At 53.4% G+C, this 22,431-nt stretch overlaps 1 protein-coding gene across 1 annotated transcript in view; it reads left to right on the top strand.

Annotated features, from left to right (window-relative positions):
* USP31 (ubiquitin specific peptidase 31) overlaps nucleotides 1-22,165 on the top strand; it is a 32,305-nt gene extending 10,140 nt beyond the window's left edge. Inside the window, exons 2-16 of the mRNA XM_070955316.1 lie at nucleotides 10,513-10,653; nucleotides 10,968-11,056; nucleotides 11,589-11,681; nucleotides 11,862-11,997; nucleotides 12,741-12,885; nucleotides 13,124-13,304; nucleotides 15,141-15,252; nucleotides 16,087-16,181; nucleotides 16,431-16,508; nucleotides 16,987-17,116; nucleotides 17,509-17,628; nucleotides 17,743-17,968; nucleotides 18,257-18,415; nucleotides 19,272-19,424; nucleotides 19,625-22,165. Coding sequence (XP_070811417.1) covers nucleotides 10,513-10,653; nucleotides 10,968-11,056; nucleotides 11,589-11,681; nucleotides 11,862-11,997; nucleotides 12,741-12,885; nucleotides 13,124-13,304; nucleotides 15,141-15,252; nucleotides 16,087-16,181; nucleotides 16,431-16,508; nucleotides 16,987-17,116; nucleotides 17,509-17,628; nucleotides 17,743-17,968; nucleotides 18,257-18,415; nucleotides 19,272-19,424; nucleotides 19,625-21,120 — 3,354 coding nt within the window. The 3' untranslated portion in view covers nucleotides 21,121-22,165. The remainder of the gene's footprint in view (nucleotides 1-10,512; nucleotides 10,654-10,967; nucleotides 11,057-11,588; nucleotides 11,682-11,861; nucleotides 11,998-12,740; nucleotides 12,886-13,123; nucleotides 13,305-15,140; nucleotides 15,253-16,086; nucleotides 16,182-16,430; nucleotides 16,509-16,986; nucleotides 17,117-17,508; nucleotides 17,629-17,742; nucleotides 17,969-18,256; nucleotides 18,416-19,271; nucleotides 19,425-19,624) is intronic.
* Nucleotides 22,166-22,431: the final 266 nt, after the last annotated feature.

The following is a 22,431-nucleotide window of genomic DNA, read 5'->3' as shown; positions in this document are numbered from 1 at the left end:
AAAAGAGAGTGGAGGAGGAGGAGGAGGTGTTAGGTATTTCAAGACATTTTCTTTTCTGGAGGTGTTTGGCAGCACAAGATTTAGCAGTAACTGTAAGTCTCTGCCTCTCCCCCATCCCCCATTCCACCTTGCAAATCCCTGGCTCTGGTGTTGCATCTTAGTGTGTAGGGAGGGATGGAGAGGAAGGGAAGTTGCCTGGGTGCAACTTGGGTATGGTCCACAATACGTTAGGAAGCAAGCATTCCCCTGAGCTGAGAGTTGAAAAGGCATAGGAAATGAACATGGGTAAAATCTCCAAGGAAGCCTATCAGCATAAGAGCTGGAAGAAGGAAGTCAGGAAAGCTAAAATAGAAAATAAATTTAGCTTGCAAGAAGAGCTAAAAGTAACAACAGGCCTTTTTGGATATACTGGTAGAAGGAGGGCCGGAGGGCCCTTTTTCGGAAGGAAAGCTGTTTCACTGCCCCCCAGAAGAGCAGCTGACGGGTAATTGCAGACTTGCACCCCAGATGCCCATGTGGGACAGAACCTGGAACAGATAATTAAGTCATCAGCCTGGGAGCCTTTGTTTGAAGGCGTTCCCTGGGCCTTTTTAACTTTGCAGCTCTTCCTTTTATCTATATAGTAATCTGATTTTTAGCTTTGTTTTTAACTATTGCTTTTATGTCATTTTACTGTTCTGCCTGTAAACTGCCCAGAGGCATGGAAGTGTGATGTGCAGTATAGAAATCTGGTAAATAAATAAATAAATTTAGCCGTGCTAAATGCGGAAGGCATGGCTTGGCAGAATTAAGCCATGTCAAACTGACCTGATCTACATTTATGACAGGGGGATCAGTTTAGTTGGCCAGAGAAAGTAGCAAGGCCACCATTTGCAAATGATACAAAGATTGGGGAAGCTAATAGGAACCTCTCAGAGGAGGGAATCAAGTTTCAGGGGGATCTTGAACGATGGGCAGAAAGCAGTGAGGTGAATTCCAACAGAGATGGGGGTCTTGCCTTTGGGTAGGGGAGATCAAAGGCAAGAGTCTGGGGTGGGGGGAGCCCAACGTGGGTGGCAGTAGGTGCAGAAAGGAATTCAGGCCAAACACGAACCAAGGTGGTGATGCAGCTGCAAAACAAACAAGCAAGCAAAAAACAAAACAAAACAACCCCCCCCCAAACCTTAGGCCGCACCAACAGAAAAATCTAATGGCCAAGTTCAGAGAAGCCTTTGTTCCTCTCCGTCCTGCATTAATCAGAATTCACACACACAATTCAGCTCTGGGCTGTGCAACTTGGGAAGGACCCTGACAAACTGGAGCAAACGGGTAAGAGGTCTGGAAGGAGAAAAACCTCTGAGGAACAGTTGGGGAATGATTGGGTATATTTAGTCAGGAGAATAAAATATTTTGGGGTGACACAACAGCTGCTTCCAAACAGATGTAGAGTTGTTCAGGAAGGTGGGGCATGAAATGGTGGGTCTAAATTGCAAGGAGGTGGATTTGGTTGGTCATAAAATCAGAATCCAAACATAAGTCTTGTTCCATGTTGACAATAGCAATAAGACTTCTGGATCATTCCGCAGTGCTTTACAGCCCTCTCTTAGTGGTTTACAGAGTCAGCATATTCCCCCCCAACAATCTGGGTCCTCATTTTACTGACCTGGGAAGGCTGGAAGGCTGGGCCAACCTTGAGCCGGTCAGGATCGAACTGCTGGCAGTGAGCAGAGTCAACCTGCAATCTTGCATTCAAACCACTGTACCACCAGGGCTGCCAGAGGAAGTGGCGGGCTCTCTTGGCTGGAAGGATGGACTTGGTGTCCATGTGTCCATCGTGTAATATGTGTGGTAGGGGATTCTTGCAGTGGGCAGAGGGTTGAAATGGATGATTCCCACAATCCCTCCCAACTCTTAGATTCTGTGATGCTCTGAACTAGTCAAGACAATCTGGCTCTGGTGGGATATTCCTTGGATGCATCCCTTTTGTGGCCTGAGAACATTTAAGTTCTGACAATACTGTTTGTGTGCCAAGTGCCAACACCCAAATCCGAGGTTACTTATATAGCTGTTAAAAGTGTGTGTGTGTGTGGGGGGGGGGCACTGTGATGTTGCTCTCCAAGGTAGTAGCAGCATATTGTGGGGTTTTTTTCCCTCATTAAACTTAAATCTGTGGCTTTGAGTAGCAGCAGAATGGCACCTATCTTCTTAGCCTCCCCTTCTGTGCCTGTTCATTTTAAGGCCTTGTAGAATTTCCCTTCTGTGGCTTTGGGTCGGGTCTTTCAGCCATTCCTCCCACAATGAGTCCATGAAGGTTCCTTGGGAGCTCTTGGAAGAAGGTTCAATTGGGAAATCAACATGAGAGAGGGGAGGATGGATGAGGTCGGGGGAGACCATGCCTGCCATCCTCTTAATCCTTCATCTGCCCCCCCTTCCCCTCCCTGGCTGAAAGGCCTTTCTATGCCAGAGCCAGCCATTATGAGCATCATCAATACTTGCTAAAGAAAAGCTCTTCAGCGCTTGAGAAGAGTGTTTTTGTTTCCATAAGCTAAGAAGAGGTTCTGGGTGTTTTAACAGTTTCTGACCCTGTTTAAGCTGGCATGTCAACAGCTTCTTCCTTTGAAAATCAAGTGCTGCCTGGTTCACAAGCAGGCGGCTTATATTTATCCTGATGCGACAGCTCATTGCGGAAGGAAGGCAGGCTGCTGTGGGAGGGTTTCAGGAGCCTGGAGTAGACGCTGCTAGACCTTCTCTCTCTTGTCTTCATCGAGGGTGGGAGCTTTTTCAGTCTTTGTGTCCCTAGAAAATCTTTTTGTATCTGGCAGGGTGTGCATGGCCTCTCTCCAACCATCACATGGAGAAAAGGACAATCTCAGTCTAGTGCAGGGGTCTCCAACCTTGGCAACGTTAAGACTTGTGGACTTCAACTCCGCTGGCTTCGCTGGCTGAGGAACTCTGGGAGTTGAAGTCCACAAGTCTTAAAAGTTGCCAAGGTTGGAGACCCCTGGTCTAATGGACTTAAAAATGTGCCTTCCTGCCCTTTCTTTCAGAAAGGAAGCATGCTGCCTTGTTGACAGCATCTGTTCATCCTTGCCCTATTACAGCCACTCTGATGGAGCCCACCTTGGTTGGATCAGGGGAACCTCAGGCTTTCTGAGCTGGGCTTAGGGGACCACCCAAAGCCTTGCAGAAGCTTTGACTCCCAATGTTTTACTTTCTCCCTGTGATGTTTCCAAGTGCCTCTGTCCGTGACAGTGGAGCTGTACTACGGACAGTCTCTCCACAGCTGGACACACACAAACACGCACACAGTATGGAAGACCGGATCCACCATGGACCCACTGGACCAGATGCAACAGAAGGAAGGATGCCCTGTTGTTCTTACAAAGACTGAAAGCCAAGCAAGCAGTGGAGGGTCAGCTGCCCCCTCCAAGGGGGCTCCAGCAGCTGCAGAAGGGGAGGTTGGGCAAGGATGGAGATTGACCCGCCTGTTCTTCCCTCTCTTGTGCAGTCATGGCGGACCTTTTGTGTCAAAATCCAGGAAATGCCTAACTTGACTCTGCTGGCATATTACAACCCATAAAAGGGAAACAATGCCCTGTCTCCCCCTCCCATATCTAGGCCACCCTGAATGGTGGCACTTGGTGGAAATTCCATATAGGCCAGGCAAGAGCGCACGCCATTCTCATGTGGCTTCCACAACCTCTAAAACTGTCCTGGGTTCACTTTCACTGCTCTAGAGGTACCCACAAAATGCTAGGTTGGTGCATCTTCAGTTCTCTCTTGTAATGTTGTTGGCTGTGCTATGAAAGCCCAGCTAAGAAAATCAATGAAAGATTATTGGATTTTCCATCAGAAATAACAAATGCCTGGGAAATCTTTTTTTTTTTGTCTGTGAAATATTTTTTTGTCTGGGTTATGAAATATTTCTATCCCCCCACCAAATAGTTAAGAAAATAGTTAAGAAAAGCACTTCTACAGTGGATCTTAGGCCCCGTGTCTTCATAAATGAGGGAATTGAAGGGGAACTCATCAAATTTGCAGAACACACTAAGATGGCAGGAATAGCTAAGACCCCAGAAGACAAGCTGAGGATCCAGAAAGATCTTGACTGACTTGAGCAATGGGCCCCACCCAACAAAATGAAATTTAATGTGGAGAAAAGCAAGGATTTACACCTGGGCAGGAAAAAACAAAGGTACAAGTAGAGATCAGGTGGAACCTGGCTCAAAAACAGTAACTCTGACCGGTTGCTCTGCTCAGCGGACAAAGGATGGAGGAGATGCTTTGTTTTCAGAAGAAAAGGGTGGATTTCTCTTCCTCTTTCTCTCAGTTTCAAGTTCTCGCCTCTCTGGCTGCTCAAATTGGAGGGCCCCTGGGCCTTTCTCTTTCCCATAATAACCTCACCTTTCACCTTCCACTGAATCACTCCAAATGACGGCACTGTCATTATCCCAGAGATGCCCCATTTTGAGAGCTCTCAACCAGCAGTCAAGAGAGCCCCATCTCTAACCGTGTTCAAAAATGCCAAAATTGGCAGATGTCCATTACAAGCCAGGAGGCCTGTGGGAATTTCCCTTTCACCCAGAGGCCAATTCCGTTGAATCCCTGCTGCTCCAAATGGAACAATCTTTGCATAAGGTTTTTCACCCAAAGTCTCAGATCAGATCCGAACTCTGGATTCGTTTGTAGCTCTTTGAAGATGATTCAGGATTTCAATGGACTTTCTGGCTGTATGCAGTCGTGGCTTTGTTCTCCCAGCTTTCCTACCATGTGTGGATGGTGCCGAAGGGAGGGTGGTGTGGTGAGAGGGGCCTGGGGTGCTGAGAGGCCTCGTTGGCAACTGTGAGCTCGGTGTTGGGTGCTGTTTGTGTCTCGCTCTTCTGCCACTGTTTCTTCAGGCAGATTCACCAGAAGGGAGAGAAGTCACTTCGGATTCTCTAGTAATGCTTTTCTGAATGGGGGAGTGGATTATTTTGGGGGGGGGCATTTCTGATGCTTGGGGTGGGCAGTGCTTCACGTCTCCACTTTGCTTCACTTCTCATCAGTGTCCCTCTAGTTTCATGGGAGGCCTAGCAGCAGGAAAGAGCCACGTTTGGGGCCTGGGTGAGCAGCCCAGCCTCTCCACCAGAAGCCCTGGGGGCCCTGAGCAGATGGGGCTGCGTTGGCTGAGGCAATGGGCAAGGCACAGTGTTGTGGCAAGGAGCTTGCTGTGCAAGAGGGACTCTGGCAGAGGAAATGGCCGACGCCAGGCAATTTGGCCTCTGCCAGATGTTTCCATGCCAAGTTGGCCTCAAGGCCTTTGGTGGCAGCTTTGATGGCTCCAGAGGAGTCTCTCTGTTGCTGGTGTTGCCTGCTAGGGTTGTTTAAGGAGGTGGTAGCCGGGCCCTGCACTGGGTTGCGTGTTGGGAGCCTTGTTTAAAACACCAGAAATCTGTTCTCAGAAAGCACAAGATGCCCTATTTGGCTTTTCCTCACTTGCATTTTCCTGCCTCTCAGTGCCGTCTCCTCACCCTGCTGCAACAGTTGAAGTGAGGGGAAAATGCCATTTCCCTGGGGAGACGGGGGGGGGGGGGGGTGCAGTAGTGAAAAGCTGGGGAAATGAATAAGCAGCTGGGCAGCTCCTCTGTCTCCTTCCCTAATTCCCCCCTGGGAGTGGCCCCTTTGATGGCTACCAGCTGACATTTGATGGTGGGCAGTTCCCTTAGATCAGCAGGTGGTACCTCACCAAAGTGGGGAAAGAAAGGCCTCTGGCCAAAGGCCCCTTGCCCTCTTTCACTCTTCTGTTGATTTCTGGGGAGTCAAAAGGGACATTTAGCACCTCGTAAATCTGCTGCTTGGTTTGCAAGAGAAAGCATGGCTGCTGTGGGGCTCCTCTTTCACTACAGTTTGACCTAGCAACCAGTTTGCCTGTCACATTTGTCCTGATCATGCTAGCTTACACGTTGCATGGATGTGCTCCTGGGCTGAGTTCACACACGGGGCACACATGCGCATGGCTCCACTTCACGGCACTGAGCGTGTTCACCCAAGCGCAGAGCAAATGAGCCACGTTCATCTGTTGCTCCTTGGGCTCCTCCTGGCTGAGAGGCTGGGCCTCTCTTCCCCAGGGAAGCAGGTGAGTCTCCTGCCTGCCAGCTGGCAAAGGTTCCCCTCCTTCGGATGGCTCCAGGGTTGTGTATCTTAAAAACTGATCTAAGTTCCTTTTGTTTTCAAACAACTTGCGTGCCTGGTCTAAAGGTGGAGACAGAGCTGAGAATCCAATTCCAGGTTCTTCTAACTCCAACTTAGAACTAAGGAAAATTTTCCTGACAGGGAGATCAATGAACCAGTGGAATGGGGGCTTGCCTCCAGAAGTTGTGGGGGCTCCATCACTGGAGGCTTTTAAGAAAAGACTGGACAGCCATTTGCCTGAAATGGAATAGGGTCTCCTGCCTGAGCAGGGGGTTGGACTAGAAGACCTCCAAAGTCCCTTCCAAGTCTGATATGTTCTATGTTCTGCTTTTCAAAAGCTCCAGATCAGCCCGTCATGTAGATTTAAAGGCAAAGTCCAGGAGAGCTTAATTTAAAATAGTCCTGTCTGTAGCCCCTCCTTTGGGAAGGGGGGGGCTGTTTGCACCATTGCGGCCCTTGTCTGGGCTGCTCCCCCAGGAGAGCTCATCTGTCCAAGGCATCCTGGGAGGGGGCTGTTGGATGCTAGCCCCCTTCTCTGCTTGCTGTGCAGGGTGCAAAGCAGGGGGCCTCCCCAGATGCCTGTGGCTTATTCCCTTTGCCTGCTTGTACCGGGAGGGGCAGTTTATGCGTTGTGCAGCTCTTCCTGGGCTGCATGCAGATCTTCCGCCTTCATCATCAGCCACCTGTTTGCAGACTCCTCCCCCCACCCTGCCCCTCCCCCATCTTGGCTTTGTTTGCTGTTTTGTCTGATGAAAACTTCATCCTAAATTGCAATTTGAGCTTTGCTTCCTGGGGAGTTTTGTGTGTTTCTGCTCTGTGACTTAAGTTTTCACAGCACAGATGTGGGTCAAGAGCAGAGGAAGAGGAGTGACCAGTCAAGGGACCCTCCATGGTGGTCCATGGGAGGAGGCAGCTGGCCCCCACCACTCTTCCCATAGCTGAGCTGACACTGGATTTCAGTGCCCTGACATCCATCTTCTCTTGCCACTGATTATGGTGCTTGGATGACACACACACACTCAGCTGAGCACCCTTGCCTGATGGGCTGGCAGGCTTGGAGAAGGAGTGGGTGGCAGTGGGTGATTTTGGGCCTGGGTGAAGGCAATCAGTCAGAGGCCCTCCAGCCATTGAGCAAGCCAGGATCAACTCTGGGCCCTGCGCAGTCAGGCACCCCAGCATCAGTTTGCATTTGGGAAAAGAGTAAGGGAAGCAGCCTCATAAGATTTTACAGGTAGTCCTTAACTTACGACTGGTCACTTAGTTTGAAGTTACGACTGACCTGAAAAAGGGAATTTATGACTTGGATTTGAAATTCCGACAGTCGGCAGACTGAACTTCAGGTGCTTGGCAACACAACCGCATTTTTGTCAGTTTTCAGCATCCGGCAATCACATGACAACATTTTACAATGGTTTTGCGGTTTTCAGCAAAACTATGTCCATAATAAACCATTGGTTCACTTAATGATTGCACCCAAAATATCCTAGAATCATATGACTTCCTGTTTTATGACCATTGTCATAATGGGCAGATTCCATTACTGCCTTATGTTGAGGACTACCCATACTTCAGTTTAATAAATTTAATAATTTAGGAATAGAAATTTTCCTCTGTTTCAGTTTCTCTCGCCTCTGTCTCGCTGCCCTTTCCTGTTGCTGAGCATGTATTTAATCATTTTCTTCCTCTCAGATCTGCCCCATTCTTGAAAATGGCCGGAAATGTTGGCCCTCCCAGTGGAGCAGGGACCCTTTCCTCGCCAGGCAGGAGCAGAGAGGAAACACTCCCAGTTTTTTCCTTTAAAATGCACCCATCTTACTGGAATGCTGCAAATGCTTCATAGCGCTAGAAAGGATTCACGCCACAGATTCATAATTAATGAATATGCCATTCTCTCTGAGTGCAAATGCATTATAAATAAGTTATAATAGTAATGAAACAGACAATGGGGGGGGCATTTCTGCCCTGGGTGCAGTTCCCTGGGGGTGCATGTTGGTGGTGAGAGAAGGGAGGGGCTTAGTTGGCATTGGCATCAAGCTGGTTTCAAAGCCCATCCCTGCCCTGCCCTGCCCTGCCCCACCTCTCAATGGTTCAGTGTGTTTGCGCATTTCCTCTTCTTTTGTCCATTGGCACAAGTGAGCTGCCAGGCTCGTAAGATCAGGACCACACATAAAGTTCCAATTAAACTGATTTATTACTCAACATGCCTACGTACAAGAAACCACTCAGCTAATGGTTAGCGCTCTCTTGGTGCAAGAGAATTCAGAAGGGGCTGCTCCAGCCAGTGATGGCTAACCTTTTTGCTGTCGCATGCCAAAAGTGGGGGGAGTGCGGGGGTGTCACACGTGTGTGTTCCCACACCCATAATTCAATGCGTCCCGCCCCCCTGTGCATGCCCATGTGACCCCACTGAGCTCCCCCTGCTTTTGGCACGTGATGGCCCGGTAGGCCCATTTTTTGCCCTCCTCAGGCTCTAGAGGCTTTATTGGAGCCTAGGGAGGGCGAAAACGGCCTTCCCCATCCCCCTGGAGGCCCTCAGGAGGCCGGAAACAGACTGATTGCTGATTTCCGGTTGGACCTAGAAAGCCTCTGGAGCCTAGGGAGAGCGAAAAATGGGCCTTCCCTCCCCTGGAGGCCCTCCAGAGGCTGGAAACAGCCTGTTTCCCAATTTCTGGTGAGCACGGAAGGCCCGAAAATCAGCTGGCTGGCGTGCACATGCGTGCCGGAACTGAACTAGGGCAATGGCTCGCGTGCCCACCGATATGGCTCCGTGTGCCACCTGTGGCACGCGTGCCATAGGTTCGCCATCATGGCTCTAGGCTGAATCCTCTTTTGACTCCGCCCCCAGGCTCTGTCCTTTCTTCTCCTCCAGGAGCTGCTCTTTGCTAAACCTGGGAACATGCTCAGCTTGGTGAGCTCCATAGAGCTTTATAGTGATCTCTGGGTGGTTTACAAATGTCAGCACATTCTCCCCAAGGAGTCTGGGTCCTTATTTTATCGACCTTGGAAGGGTGGAAGGCTGAGTCAACCTTGAGTCAGTCAGAATTGAGCTGTTGGCTGTGGGAAGGGTCTGCCTGCAATGCTGCATTCTGACCACTGCACCACCACGGCCCTATGCAGGCAGCCCCGTACAAGAATAGGGACTTCCGGACAGTCCCTCTACCGGTATGTTTTGGGGGATAGATTGGTAGCAACCTGATGGGGATCAGGGTCAGGGCAGAGATGGGGGGAGGCTTCCCCCTTGCCTGCATCCTCTGCGTCCTCTGCTCTTTCTCTGCTCTGCGGGTGCCTGGAGGGGCCCTGCTTTTGCAGCTGTGGGTCTCCCTGCCTTAAGTGGGATTTTAGCAGCCAATCACCCCAAGCTCCTTTGGCTTCACCCCCCCCCCAGACTTTGAACTGTTTATTTCCTGTTCCCTGCCCCTTCCTGGGGGGCACTGCAGGTGGGAGCCTCTCCATTTCCATAACGGTTCAGTTGTGCCAGAGCTTTCTACTAAAAGAGGCCTCCTCTATAGGAGACCATTGCTGTTGTTTTGATGAAGATCCCCCAGCCTGGCTTCCTTGGCTGGCTGGGATTGCTGTCCAGCAGCCTTGGCCACTCGGTGCTGGCGGGGGAGGTGGGCAGCAGCTCTAAAGTCTGCAAGGGGAAACTTTGATTTGTCCTGCTTCCTCTAGCCCTCGGAAGAGTCTGGACTCAGCCCTGGTTTGCGTTAGGGTTATGGTCACTCTTCCACCCTGGAGCACATCTGCCTGTTGCTGTCCTTGGTGGTAGGAAGGACCAAGGGGCTTCCCGGAAAGGCATTCGGGGGCCAGTGGGGCAGGTTCTGCAGGAGGGCTGCTGCTTTGGCTTGTACTAATTGCAGGAGGAAAGGGGTGCTTGTTGCCTTGACTCTGACTTCACAAGGACTTCTGGTCACTTACAATAATCCATAAAACAAATCGATGGAAACAGATTGAACAGTTAGGCAACCATCAGTCCCTCCTGGTGTTTCCAAGTCTAACAGTGTCCTAGATATTGGGAGCTGTTTCATCAACCCTGAAAGTCATCAGAGGGCGGGGGGGGGGGTCATTTGAAGGTTTAGGGATCCATATAGATGGATCAGAGCCCTCCCCAAAATCCACACCTGCTCTCCCCCATCCCAGTCTCATGGCGGCCCCCAGTGTTTCAACTCAGGGCTGGTGGATTGGCCTGAAGGAGGGGGCACAGGGTGTTGGAATGATACCTTTGCCAGGAATACCACCTGATGGTTCCTGGTGGTCTGGAGGGGGTCTGGTTTCGCCTATCCGATGGGAAGCATCCTGAAAGTGGGGTGGGGGGCTGTGTCCCCAGGGTGGGGCTCCCTCAACTTCTGTGCTCTTTCGCCACAGAGCATCGTTTCCAAGAACGCCTTGCAGTTCCGAGGGAGCTCACAACACGACGCACAGGAGTTCCTGCTCTGGCTTCTGGACCGAGTCCATGAAGATCTCCACAATTTAGTGAAGAACAGTGATGGGAGAGCAGCTGTGAAGGTGACACCCTCTGCTTTGGCACAAAGGAGCCCCGTGGAGAGAATGAAGGGAGGCCAGAAGATGAATTGCTCCATTGGGCTGAACTTACTGGGTTGTCTTGGGTAGTTGTGTGGTTTCCGTTCCTTGCTGGGTTTCCTGCTGGGATCACAAGAGGCCTGTATGCAAAAGTATACTGGGAGGCAGACCTTCCCAGTGTTTTCGGTTCCCCAGTGTGACTCTTGTGGACTTTCAGAGTCTTGGCTTTCAGGTTGTCCTTGGGGCTCATGCTACTGAATCCCAGGCTGACCGGCCTTCCTGAATCCCTTTTGTTTCAGCCACCGTTAGAAGAAGATTCCCTGATTGAGGGAAGCCTCTTGCCAGTCAACAGCACTTTTGTTCAGGAACTCTTTCAAGCTCAGTACAGGTAAGGTGCCCTCCTGCTTTCTGCTCACCTGGTTTCACCCCGAAGAAAGAGCATTGGTGGAGTTCCTCAGAGCCAGCCAGTAGGGCCGTTCCTGGTCTGGCCTGTCCTTGGTTCAGCCTGCCTGCCCTGGGACTTGCAAGCTGGAAGGCCACTCGAGCTCTGAGACAGGGTGGGGGGGCTTGGTTTCCTGAGCATCCTCTTAATTCCCACTCCCGGAAGCTGAAGGGCGGCTGTCCTGGCTCTGCCTCTCAGGCATTTAACAGGATGGGATTCTCCTGTGTAGAAAAGGAGGCTTCCGTGTGGAAATACCAGTACAAATGCCGGCTTGGACCGTCTTCTTTGCACTTTTTAATGATTTGATCTCCTTATTCTTTTGGTTTGGTATTTACTTCCCTTCCACTGTCAGAGGTTAATTGAACTGTTGGCCACGGGTAATGATGGGAGGGTGGGAGGGATTCTCGCCAGCGGGGCTCCCCCAATCCCCTCTCTGGCTTTACTGCATGGGGTCAGAAAGGGGGCTTCTCTGTTCCAGGTCATCCTTGACATGTCCTCATTGCCAGAAGCAGAGCAACACTTTCGATCCTTTCCTCTGCATTTCTTTGCCGATCCCGCTGCCTCATACACGGTAGGAGATTAGTTCACCTCAACTGGCGGTTAGTAAAACAATGCCGAAGCCGGGCATGAGAAGCTCTGGGGGACTGAGCGGAGAAAGCTGGTCTTTCCCTCCCCGCTCTGGGTGGTCTGAGGGATGGACCCCTTCTGGTGCCGGAGAGGCCCTCTCAGCAGCCTCTTTGGCTCTTTGCAGCCCGCTCTATGTTACCGTGGTCTATCGAGGGAAGTGCTCCCACTGCATGCGCATTGGAGTGGCCGTGCCTTTGTCCGGAACAGTGGCCCAGCTGAGGGAAGCGGTGGCCAGAGAAACCAAAATACCTGCCAAACAGGTAAGCGGGGGGGGGCTATTTGGATGGTTCTCCCTCCCAACTGGATTGCTCTCCCCTGTCTGTTGAGCTTCCCATGGGAGAGCAGATGCTCAGGGCTGCCTCTGTTCCCTTTCCATCTGCTCAGGAGGGGGAAGCCAGCTCTGAGCGCTTTCCAGGAGATGCTGCTGGGTCTCCCTAGAAAGGAATGGAAATTAGGTGGCCCTGTTCATGATGCCTTCCATCCAAGATAGTCCATGACCACCAACAATGTTGGCTTAATTATGGTTTGAGACAATAGCAATAACAATACACTTGTATACCACCCTGGGCAGTTTACAATGAAGAAGCATTATTTGATCCAAACGACAATTTGGCTCATTTTTCCAGCCTCGAAGGATGGAAGGCTGAATCAACCTTGAACCGGTCAGGATCAAACTGCTGGCTGTGGGCAGAGTCAGCTTGCAATGCTGCATTTTAACTACTGTGCCACCAGATCAATTCTTAGAAGAGGCCCCACAGCCATCTCCAAAACGGGGGGCGCAGTAGTGCACAAGGCCGTGTGGCTTTTGGTCTTCTGTGAGAGGCTGGACTAACTCGGCATTTGGTCAGGCCGATCTAACCGAAGTGCTGAGTCTTGGTGCCTCTAGTTAGAAGAAGGGAGGTGCTGGAGGAGGCGAGCCTGAGGCCCTGCTGCACTCCTTTGCCCTGGGCTGCTCGTCTGGGCCACGTTGCAAGAGAGACATGGCTGTCCTGGGCTTCTGCAGATTGTGCTCACGGAGATGTATTACGATGGCTTCCATCGCTCTTTCTCTGACGTGGATGACCTGGACACGGTGCAAGAGAGCGACTGTATCTTTGCCTTTGAGACCCCGGAGATCTTCTGGCCAGAAGGGATCCTGAGCCAGAGAGGTATGTTGACTTGTGGGATGTGTGGGTCTGGGCCCTCTGGGCAAACCCTTCGATGGTTGGGAGGGCTGGGTGGAGGCCCTGCTTTGGCCTGTGGTTGGGCCTTGGCTCTCTGGACTTCTGTTTGTCTTGGCCTTCCATCCTATCACTTAAGCTTTTTCTGCCCAGTCCAGATTTGGGAAATAGAGCTGGGCCTTCCGCTCTGGGCATCTCTGCTGAAACTCTCCTTGCTGTCTTCCAGGAATCCATGCCAACAGCAATCTGAACCACTTGAAATACAGCCTTGACCATGCCAAGTCGCCCATTTATGCCCAGGCAAGGCTGGAGAGCGGTAGTGCCCGGACAATGGCGGCAGCTGCCCTGAGTGATAAGCTGGTCATCTTGGTGTGTAACAGAGCCTGCAGTGGACAGCAGGGAAAGAGGTAAGCCTGGGGGCCTGGCTCTCACCTGGCACTCTCTTCTTTACCTTGGCCTGAACCTGTTGAAGGTGGCACAAGGCCTGGTCGCTGACAGCCTCTGCCCAGCCAGTGGTCTCTGGCAGGATTGGCACATGCCGGGTCCCTTCGATTAAAGAAGTGCCACCTGCTGAGACTCCGGAAGTGCGGCTTCTCTTTTGCAGCACCTGCCCTCTGGAATGAAGTCCCACCCATGAGATTTGATTGATACCCTCCCCCCCCCACACGCACACTCTGCTGGTGTTTCAAAGGGGCCTGAGGGCCTTTGGCGACTCCCCCCCCCTTTTCTCCTTTTTGTTTTTTCTCATCTGACTTTATCATTCCTAGCATCTTTATTCGTTTTTGCTTTGTGGTTTCTTTCTTTTTGAAATGTTTTTAGCTATTTATAAACTCTCCAGAATCTTTGGGAGATGGTGATGGCATTAACAGTGAATATCTTGTTATAATTGTGCTGAAAATGCTCATTAGTGGGGCCAGTCCTCATCACGAGGGGCAGAGTCCTGATTTTGGCATGTGGGGCAGATCGGATTCCCTGGAGGAGGACAGAAAGGCCTTTGTGCCCAGATGGGGCTGAGAGGGTTCAGCCGCAGTGGACGAAGCCGTCAGAAAGTTGATGGGTGGTGTGTTGCGTTAATAGAAGCTGGGCCATGGAGGGAGTTGTATGTTAGATTCTTTGTACGTCAGGGAGTTATATGTCAGGTTTTAAAAGGTGCATTGCCACACCAGCCCAGACTCAGAAGAGTTGAGCCGGGATGGACAGGTAGTCCTTGACTAACCATGGTTGCTTAGCAACCATTCATAGTTACGATGGACCCGGCCTGGTTTCAGAGTTCTGATGTCTGGGTCCCCTCTGCGGTCACATGACTGCATTTTGGCAACTGGCCCAAATTTATGGCTCTTTGTGCCGTCCATCAAGCCATGTGACTGTGATTTACAACACTTTTTCCAGAAATTGGCATTTACTTCTGGTTTCCGACAAAAAATGCCCCATAGAGATCAACGGGTTTGTTTAACAACCCCTGCAAAAAGGTCATAAAATTAGGGGTGGGGTGGGGTGGGGTGGGGGTGGTCATGTGATGACCCACTTTATGACTCTCATGATTTAAAGCCAAGCAGCTTCTGTGCCTTTTGGTGCCAACCAGTTGTTCTGGCAGGGACTGGGGTGGGAGGGGGCAGGCCCATTTCATCTGGGGGGGGGACTGGAGGTCTGTGGCCAGGGCCTTAGGCTTTGCTTCTGGGGTGGGGTGGGGCCACAACTTTCCACTGTTAAACATGCTTTGTAAAAATGCATTCATTCATTCATTCATTCATTCATTCATTCAGTTGGAATAGCCTTTCATCTCAATCAGTGACTCTGGGTTGTGAACAATCATAAAAAGAATTAAACAGTTAAAACAACGCAAAAAAAAAAAATTAAAAATGGCAACCAAGAAATATTACACAGTAGTCCTCGACTTACAACCATTCGTTTACTGACAATTTGAATTTACTATGGCACTGAAAATGACTTCTGACCATTTTTCACACTTACAACCATTGCCGCATCTCCATGGTCACGTGATCAAAATTCAAGTGCCTGACGGGTTGCAGCAATCCAGTCAGAAGGTCCCAAGGGCATGAGTGACTGTGAGCAGAGCCTCCGGTCCAGGAATTAGGTACAATTGGCGCACAACCTGAAAGTGTGCGAAGGCCCTCCAGGCCATGGCTGCCCCTCCTCTTCTGGCAGGAACCAGGAGTCCAGGAAGATCCCCGGATTGCGCGTTGGGACTCTACAACCAGGTCTTTGTTCTGCTCCTTTCTCAGGTTTGGCCAGCCCTTTGTGCTGCATTTGGAGAAGACCATCCCTTGGGACCTTCTGCAGAAGGAGATCTTGGAGAAGATGCAGTATTTTCTGCGCCCCTCAGCGTGCATTCAGGTATGGGGCAACCTCCCTTTGGCCCTTGGGCCTTGAGCAAGCTGGTCTCGTGGTCACTGACTAAATGCAACATGATTGCTTACAGTTTTAGTTGGCATTACTAATACACCTTCCTTCCTCCCTCCCTCTCTTCCTTCCTTCCTTCTCATTCCAATCTCCTTCCTTCCTTCCTTCCTCCCTTCCTCCCTCCCTCCCTCAGCAACAATCATGATAAGTTGTTCCAATCAAAATGCAAAAGAAGGAAAAATCCACAAAATGTTGGGTGGAGATTATGTAAGACATTATTTGAAGGCACAACGGTGGGGAGGCTTAAGATTTCTGTCCTTCTTGCTCAATGCTTACAAGTCATGTTGAGGCCCCTAAAGGAAAGAAGCTTTTATTACACAGTGAAATTGCAAAAGATTGAAAGGTGTGTGCAGGTGATCCTCCACTTGCCACTGCAATTGAGCCTGGCAATTTTTGCTGGGACCTCGAAGTAAGTGCCGCTTTCTGGCAAAAACCTTGTAAAGTGTGTCATATGACTGCAGAATGTTGCAGATGGCCATAAATTTGGGCCGGTTGCAAGTGCCCAAAATGCGGTCATGTGACTGTGGGATGTGTGTCCCCTCATTGAAAACATTGAAAAGTCATTGGAAGTTTGAAACTGGGTTGTGAGTTGTTTTTGGGGGTTCTGTGCTAACTTTAACTGGTGGTAAGTTGAGAACTACCTGCATTTTTGGAGGGCCTCTAGATTCAATATTCTGGCCATTTAACTTTGGGGCATGTGCCCAGGGATGACCACTCTGTCTCTGCTTGTCCTCTGAGAAGCCCGCCCTCTCCTCCCCTTCCACGCAGGTGTGTCCATTCAGCTTGCGAGTGGTCAGTGCTGTGGGCATCACGTACCTCTTACCTCAGGAGGAGCGGCCTCTCTGCCACCTGATGGTGGAACGGTGAGCAGGACGGAGCTCTTGCCAAGGAGCTGCTCCTTCTCCACAGGGAGCCATGCAGAACGTGGCTCTCATGGCTGCAAAAGGGGGGCTGCCGAGGGCTTCCCCATCCCCCGTCTTTGGAGGAGCCCAGCTGCTTCTCCAAAGGGCCCCTGCCCTCTTCCCTCTAGTTCCGTGAGGGTGGCACCCATGGAAGGGGCTGGTCCTGATGGGTGTGGGGGGCTCCTCCCTTAGATTCTGTTCCCTTTGCAGAACCTTGAAGTCTTGTGGGACAGGTGGAACCCCCCACGTGAAGTTGGTGGTCGAATGGGACAAGGAGACAAAGGACTAGTAAGGAAGGGCAGGGCTTTTTTTTGGGGTGGTGGTGTTAATGCAGACTCTGATCAAGGGGCCCAGATCAGTACTGCTCTGCAGGGCTTCCCCTGCTCCCCAAAGCGGCTGCTGGGAGGGGCAGTGAGGCGGGTGGCATGTCTGGGAGCCAGCCTTCCAGATGATGCCTTCCATCAGCCAGCCTTCCAGATGAGGCTCAGAGGAGTCCCTGAGCCCAAGAGGTGGGCCTTTTTGGTGGTGGCCCCTGCCCTTTGGACCAATTTACCCAATACACCATTGGCCCCAATCCTCGGGCCGAGCCGCCCATTGGAGAGAATTGTCCGTTCCCGCTCTGATTGCCATTGAATTCTTTCGGGCTGCCTGGCTGGCATGGGCTGACCTCCTTTCTCTCTGCTGCCCGGAGTGTTGCTCTTTGCAGCTGGGCAGCCATCGAAACAAACGGGAGACAAAATCCCCCCTTTCCTCCTGCGTGTTGCAGCTTGTTCATCAACACTGAGGAGGAGTACATCCCTGACGCCGAGAGTGTCCGCCAGCAGAGGGCGCTGCACCAGCAGCCGCAGTCCTGCACCTTAGCCCAGTGTTTCCAGCTCTACACCAAAGAGGAGCAGGTCAGTGGCCTCGCGGGTTATTTGCCCCCCTCCCTCGCTGAAGGGAAGGACGCAGCTCTCTCCGAGCACGGTGCCTGCCCCCCAAAGCTTTCTTATGTAGTCCTACCCTCTTCTCAGCTTTGTCTGAATTGCTACGGGAAATAATCTGCGCTTTGCAGCCTGGATAAAGTAGGAGGGGCTGGCTGGGAGGAGGACGGCCTGTTTCTTACTCCAAAGCCCCCCCCCTCTCCTCGGAAGGGCTGGGAGAAACATGGCAGGGTTGCAGGAAGGGGCTGGGGCCGCTCTGCCTCCTAACTGGCCACGGCTGTGCTTCGCTCACTCTGCCTTGCTTGGAGGAAGGGCCAGGGAAGGGCTCCTGCTGCGCCTCTGACCGCCTCCACCCACGCTTCTAGCTGGCTCCTGACGATGCCTGGCGCTGCCCCCACTGCAAGCAGCTGCAGCAAGGAAGCATCAGCCTGAGCCTCTGGACGCTGCCTGATGTGCTGATCATTCACTTGAAGCGCTTCCGACAGGTGAGGGGGGCTTCCTCGGGCCTCCTCTATAACCAGGGCCAATCGGGGGGCTTCCCCCAGGTCTGCCTCGTGCAGGGCTGGCTGGTGATGCCTCCCCTTCTCCCTTTTCACCAGGAAGGAGACCGGCGCATGAAGCTCCAGAACATGGTCCGGTTTCCCCTGACTGGCCTTGACATGACCCCTCACGTGGTCAAACGAAGCCAGAGCAGCTGGAGCCTGCCCTCCCACTGGTCCCCCTGGAGGCGCCCCTACGGCTTGGGCAGAGACCCAGAGGACTTCATCTACGACCTGTATGCGGTGTGCAACCACCATGGCACCATGCAGGGGGGGCATTACACAGGTGACTGAGCTGCTGCAGCCCTTTGGCCTCATGGGTGTCTTCCCCTGGGAGGGCCTCTCCCCCCTCCCCAACCACACACACACCCCACCAGCTAGATCAGTGCTCCGATCCCTTTGATTCCCAGCAGAGCCTTTCAAGGGCCCTCCCACGGGGGGGGGACGGGGGGACGGGGACGTTTCCAAAGCTGGGTGCTCCTCGGCTCCTTTACTCCCCCCTGGTTTGGGGGTCTGTGGCAGGCCACGTTGCCTTTTGGAGCCTGGCTGTCCCTGATGCAGCCCTCTCCTGCAGCTTACTGCAAGAACTCCGTAGATGGCCTCTGGTACTGCTTTGATGACAGTGAGGTCCAGCAGCTGGCCGAGAACGAGGTGTGCAAGCCCACTGCCTACATCCTCTTCTACCAGAGGCGGACGGCCATCCCCGCCTGGTCAGCCAACAGTTCCGTGGCAGGTAAGAGCAGGAGCTGCTGCCGCTCGTCCTGGCCTCCCTTGCGGGTCAGATGGTCAGAAGCCTTCCTTCTGGTTCTCAGCAAGGCCTCGGCCCTTTGCTCTGCTGCCTGACCCTCCCTTCCCAGCCAGCCAAGTGGCTCAGAGGGGGCCCTGCAAGAAGAGCTGGTCATCGGCTGCTTGAGTCAGCGGCCCCGTTAGGACCAGTGGTGGGGTTGCTCCTGGTTTGCACCAGTTCACAAGAACCGGTAGTAAAAATTTGTAGTAGTTTGGAGAACCGGTAATAACATTGGCTGGCCAGGCCCCCGAACCAGTCCCTTGCCTGGTTGCCACTCGCTTACCCCGCCCACCTCATCAGAGGCTTTTTTTTTTTTTTTTTTACTTTTAAAAGCATTTTTTCTACAACCTCTTCGACCAAAAAAATGCTTTTAAAAGTAAAAAAAAAAAAAAGCCTCTGATGACCGCGCGGCTCAGCTGGGATCGTCAGAGGCTTTTAAAAGCATTTTTTTCTGCAACCTCTTCGGCCGAAGAGGTTGTAGGAAAAAAAATGCCTTTAAAAGCCTCTGGCGATCCCAGCTGAGTTGCCTGATCATCAGACGCTTCTAAAAGCATTTTTTTCTGCAACCTCTTAAGGTTGTAAAAAAAATGCTTTTAAAAGTAAAAAAAAAAAAAAAGTTGGCCATGCCCACCCAGTCACATTTCACCCCCCACCAAGCCACACCCACAAAATATGCCACGCCCACAGAACTGGTAGTAAAAAATTTTAGAACCCACCCCTGGTTAGGACCCTGCGCTGACCCCAAAGCAAGGTGGCCCTCGAGTTGTCCCCTGCCTAACTGGCTGGCCTTTCCTTCTGGCAGGTTCCACCAGCTCCTCCTTGTGTGAGCACTGGGTGAGTCGGTTGCCGGGCAGCAAACCGCCCAGCGTGACCTCAGCGGCCTCCTCCAGGCGCACCTCCTTGGCTTCCCTCTCGGAGTCGGTGGAGCTGATGGGGGAGCGGAGTGAGGATGACGGTGCGTACACGGGAGGGGGGAGGGGGGTCTTGGGGACTGGCTTCCTTCCCAGCACTGGGATGCGAGGCTTTTGCCCCTGCTGCTCAGCCCTCAGCGAGGGAACCATGCTGGCCGGAGGGGTCCAGGAGGACGAGGAGGCACCTGGCTCCTGCGTGGGGGAGGCCAAGGCGATGTGGTGACTCTGTCTTTGTGCCTCGCAGGAGGGTTTTCGACCCGGCCCTTCGTGAGGAGCGTCCAGCGCCAGAACTTGTCTTCCAGATCCTCAGTGACCAGTCCTTTGGCCACCAATGAAAACGGGATCCGCCCATCGTGGTCCCTCTCCGCCAAGTTACAGATGCGCTCCAACTCGGCTTCTCCTGTCCACGGCTCCTCTGGCACTCTGGAGAGAATTGGAGAGTCGGCCGATGACCGTGTGGCCACCTCCTGCTTTGGCAGCCGGCGGAGTCTCTCCGGCAGCCCCCTGGAGACCAGGGCAGCGGGAGGCAGCCACCGTGGCCAGCAGGACTCTCGAACACTCGGCAGGGCCCCCCTGGCAGTCATGGAAGGGGTCTTCAGAGAAGATGCCCCAGCGTGGAAAGCCTCCGGCAAGACAGGGCTGCAGGCGGACAGAAACAGCTCCCCTCTGGGCCCCTTTGACAACAACAACCAGATCGCCTTTGTTGACCAGAGCGACTCTGTGGAAAGTTCTCCGGTCAAGGACGGTCAGAACTTTGGATGGCCGGCCAAGCCGGATGGTGGCAGCCCCCTCCAAGCCCCTCCCTCCCAAGACAGCCTTGGGCCTGGCAGCAGCTTGAACTCAGAGCGGGCAGTCTTGTCCAGCCAGGATTCCCTGACATCTCACCGGTCGGTCGCATCCCCCCCTCCCTCCAAAGCCTTGCCGAAGGCGTCCCGTTCCCGGAGCAAGCTGGACTCAAGCAGGGCCAGTGGGCGCCCCGGTTCTCCTGCAACCAGGCCGGGCAAGAAAGAGGCTGGAGTGAAGGGCCCTGAGGCCACCTCTGCCACCTCCACCCAGCCGAAGCACCGGCCGGTTTCTTCGCCATCTTCCTCTGCGGCGGCCAGAAGGAGCTCCTCCGGGGGCTCTGCGCGGGGACACCCGTCATCGGGCAAGAGCAGGACTTCAGAGCGCGGCCTCAGCAGGGAGGGCTCCAAGCTGAGCATGGGCTTGGAGAAGACGAGTGGGGCTGCTAGCCCGCGCACAAACTCTCCCCGGCTAGGCCAGGCACGTGGGGAGGGCAGGACCCCTGAGAGCAAGCACGTGCGCAGCACCTCCCTGGCCAGCCTGCGCTCGCCTGGCCCTGGGCCCCGGTCCAGCCTGAAGAGGGACAGCAAGTCAGAGGAGAAAGGCTTGTCCTTCTTCAAGTCCGCCCTCCGCCAGAAGGAGACCCGCCGGTCAGCCGATCTGGGCAAGACCAGCCTGCTGGCCAAAAAGGTGGGGGGTGGCTCCTGCAAGGCTGCGGGGAAGACCCTCTCGGAGGAGAAGCCTCCGGAGAAGGCAACGCTCCCCAATGCCAGCGTGGCTGCCAAAGACCCCCTCATGCCCGGCAAACACTCCCTGTTGACCGCTTGCAAATCGCAGTCTTCCCAGCCGGAGGGCAGCCCCAAGTCTCCCGGAGGGGGCAGGCCGGCCATCAACAAGGCTCTTCCCAGGCTCCCCCCGGGGGTTTCCTCCTCCGCCCGCACATCCGTGTCCCCGTGATCCGCTGCTATTCGACTGCTGCTCCTCAGCTGCCCTGGAGGGGGCCCCCCTCCTCGTTTTCCGTGGATGGGGGAACCTCGCTGCTCAGGCCCCTCCCGGTTCTGTCCTCGTGCCAAGTTGCCGTGGGCACTTACTTGCAGGGTTGCCCAGGGACCCCCCACCAGCCTGGAGCCCTCCTGGAGTGCACGACTGCCAGCCGGGAGGTCTTGCCAGGCGTGCTCTCCAGAGGCCGGCCAGGGCAGGTGGTGGCCCAGCTCTGTGAGCTGAGAAGGCCGTCGGAGGGAGCCCGGGGCACAAGCAGCCCCCTGGTCCTGCTTCTCCCTCCTTGTCTCCCCATGTTGCAAGCTTCCCCAAGGGCAATATCTCAGCGCTTACATTATTTCTCAGGTAAATGCTCAGCCAGAACTAGGAGGAACCGAAGACTCTGAGAAAGGTGCCTTCTCTCTCTCTCTCTTTCTTTCTCTCTCTCTTTCTCTTTTCACATTCTCTTCATTCTGAAAGGTTTCTGTTGGGGTGTATGTTGCTGTTTTTATGGCCTGTCCTGCCCAGGGCCTCCTTTGTCCCTCCCTGCCCTTCTGAGCAAGGGAGGGAAGGAGGGAGGGAAGGGGAGCTGTGGGTGGGCAGGAGGAGGACAGTCCAAGAGGAGGGGGCTGTGAAGGTGGCCGGGAAGGCAGCTTTCTGCTGCCCCTGGAAGTGTGGCCCAACTCCAGCCCCTTCAGGGCTTCTGGCGGGAGGGGCGCTCTGCTTTGGGGGACCCAACTGGACCAGGCTGTTTCTGTTCTTGCTTCTTCTCCTGGGGGTGGCTTTCAGCCCAAGACCCCCGTCTTGCCCCAGCTCTCCCTGGAACCAGGACTGTGTCTTCCTCCCCACGTTTTTCGTCATGTTTCCCTGGCAGTCCTGGGTGCTCTGGACTTCTGACACCCACCGTGTTCTTTCTTGCTCAGCTATTCCCAACCATCCTCCGTGTCTGCTGGCTGGGTACGGACGTGCAGAAAGGAAGGATGCCTTAGATCCTCTCATATTCTGGATGGCAGGATCCCCCCCCCCCACCCCCCCCCCCCGTGCAGAGTAGCAGCAGGAGCTGCGGTTTTCTTGCTGCTTCTGCTTTGCAGGTTCCCCCAGATGAACTGAGCCCCTCCCTCTGTGGTTGACTCTCTAAGCTCCTCTTTGGCTGCTTTGCAGGGGGCTCAGCCTTTGCCCTGGCAGCTCTTGGAGGAGGCTTTTGTTCCCTCCTCAGCCTTGGGCTCCGTCTCTGTGAGCAAGAGTGTTAAGGAGCCAGTCAGTTGCTGTTCCCCCTTGGAAAGCAAGAGG

Source organism: Pituophis catenifer, unplaced genomic scaffold (assembly GCF_029215685.1).
Source record: "Pituophis catenifer annectens isolate HBS135680 unplaced genomic scaffold, rPitCat1.0.hap2 SCAF_16, whole genome shotgun sequence".
NCBI classification, from domain to species: Eukaryota; Metazoa; Chordata; class Lepidosauria; order Squamata; family Colubridae; genus Pituophis; species Pituophis catenifer.
This window is presented reverse-complemented; position numbering and strand designations above follow the sequence as displayed.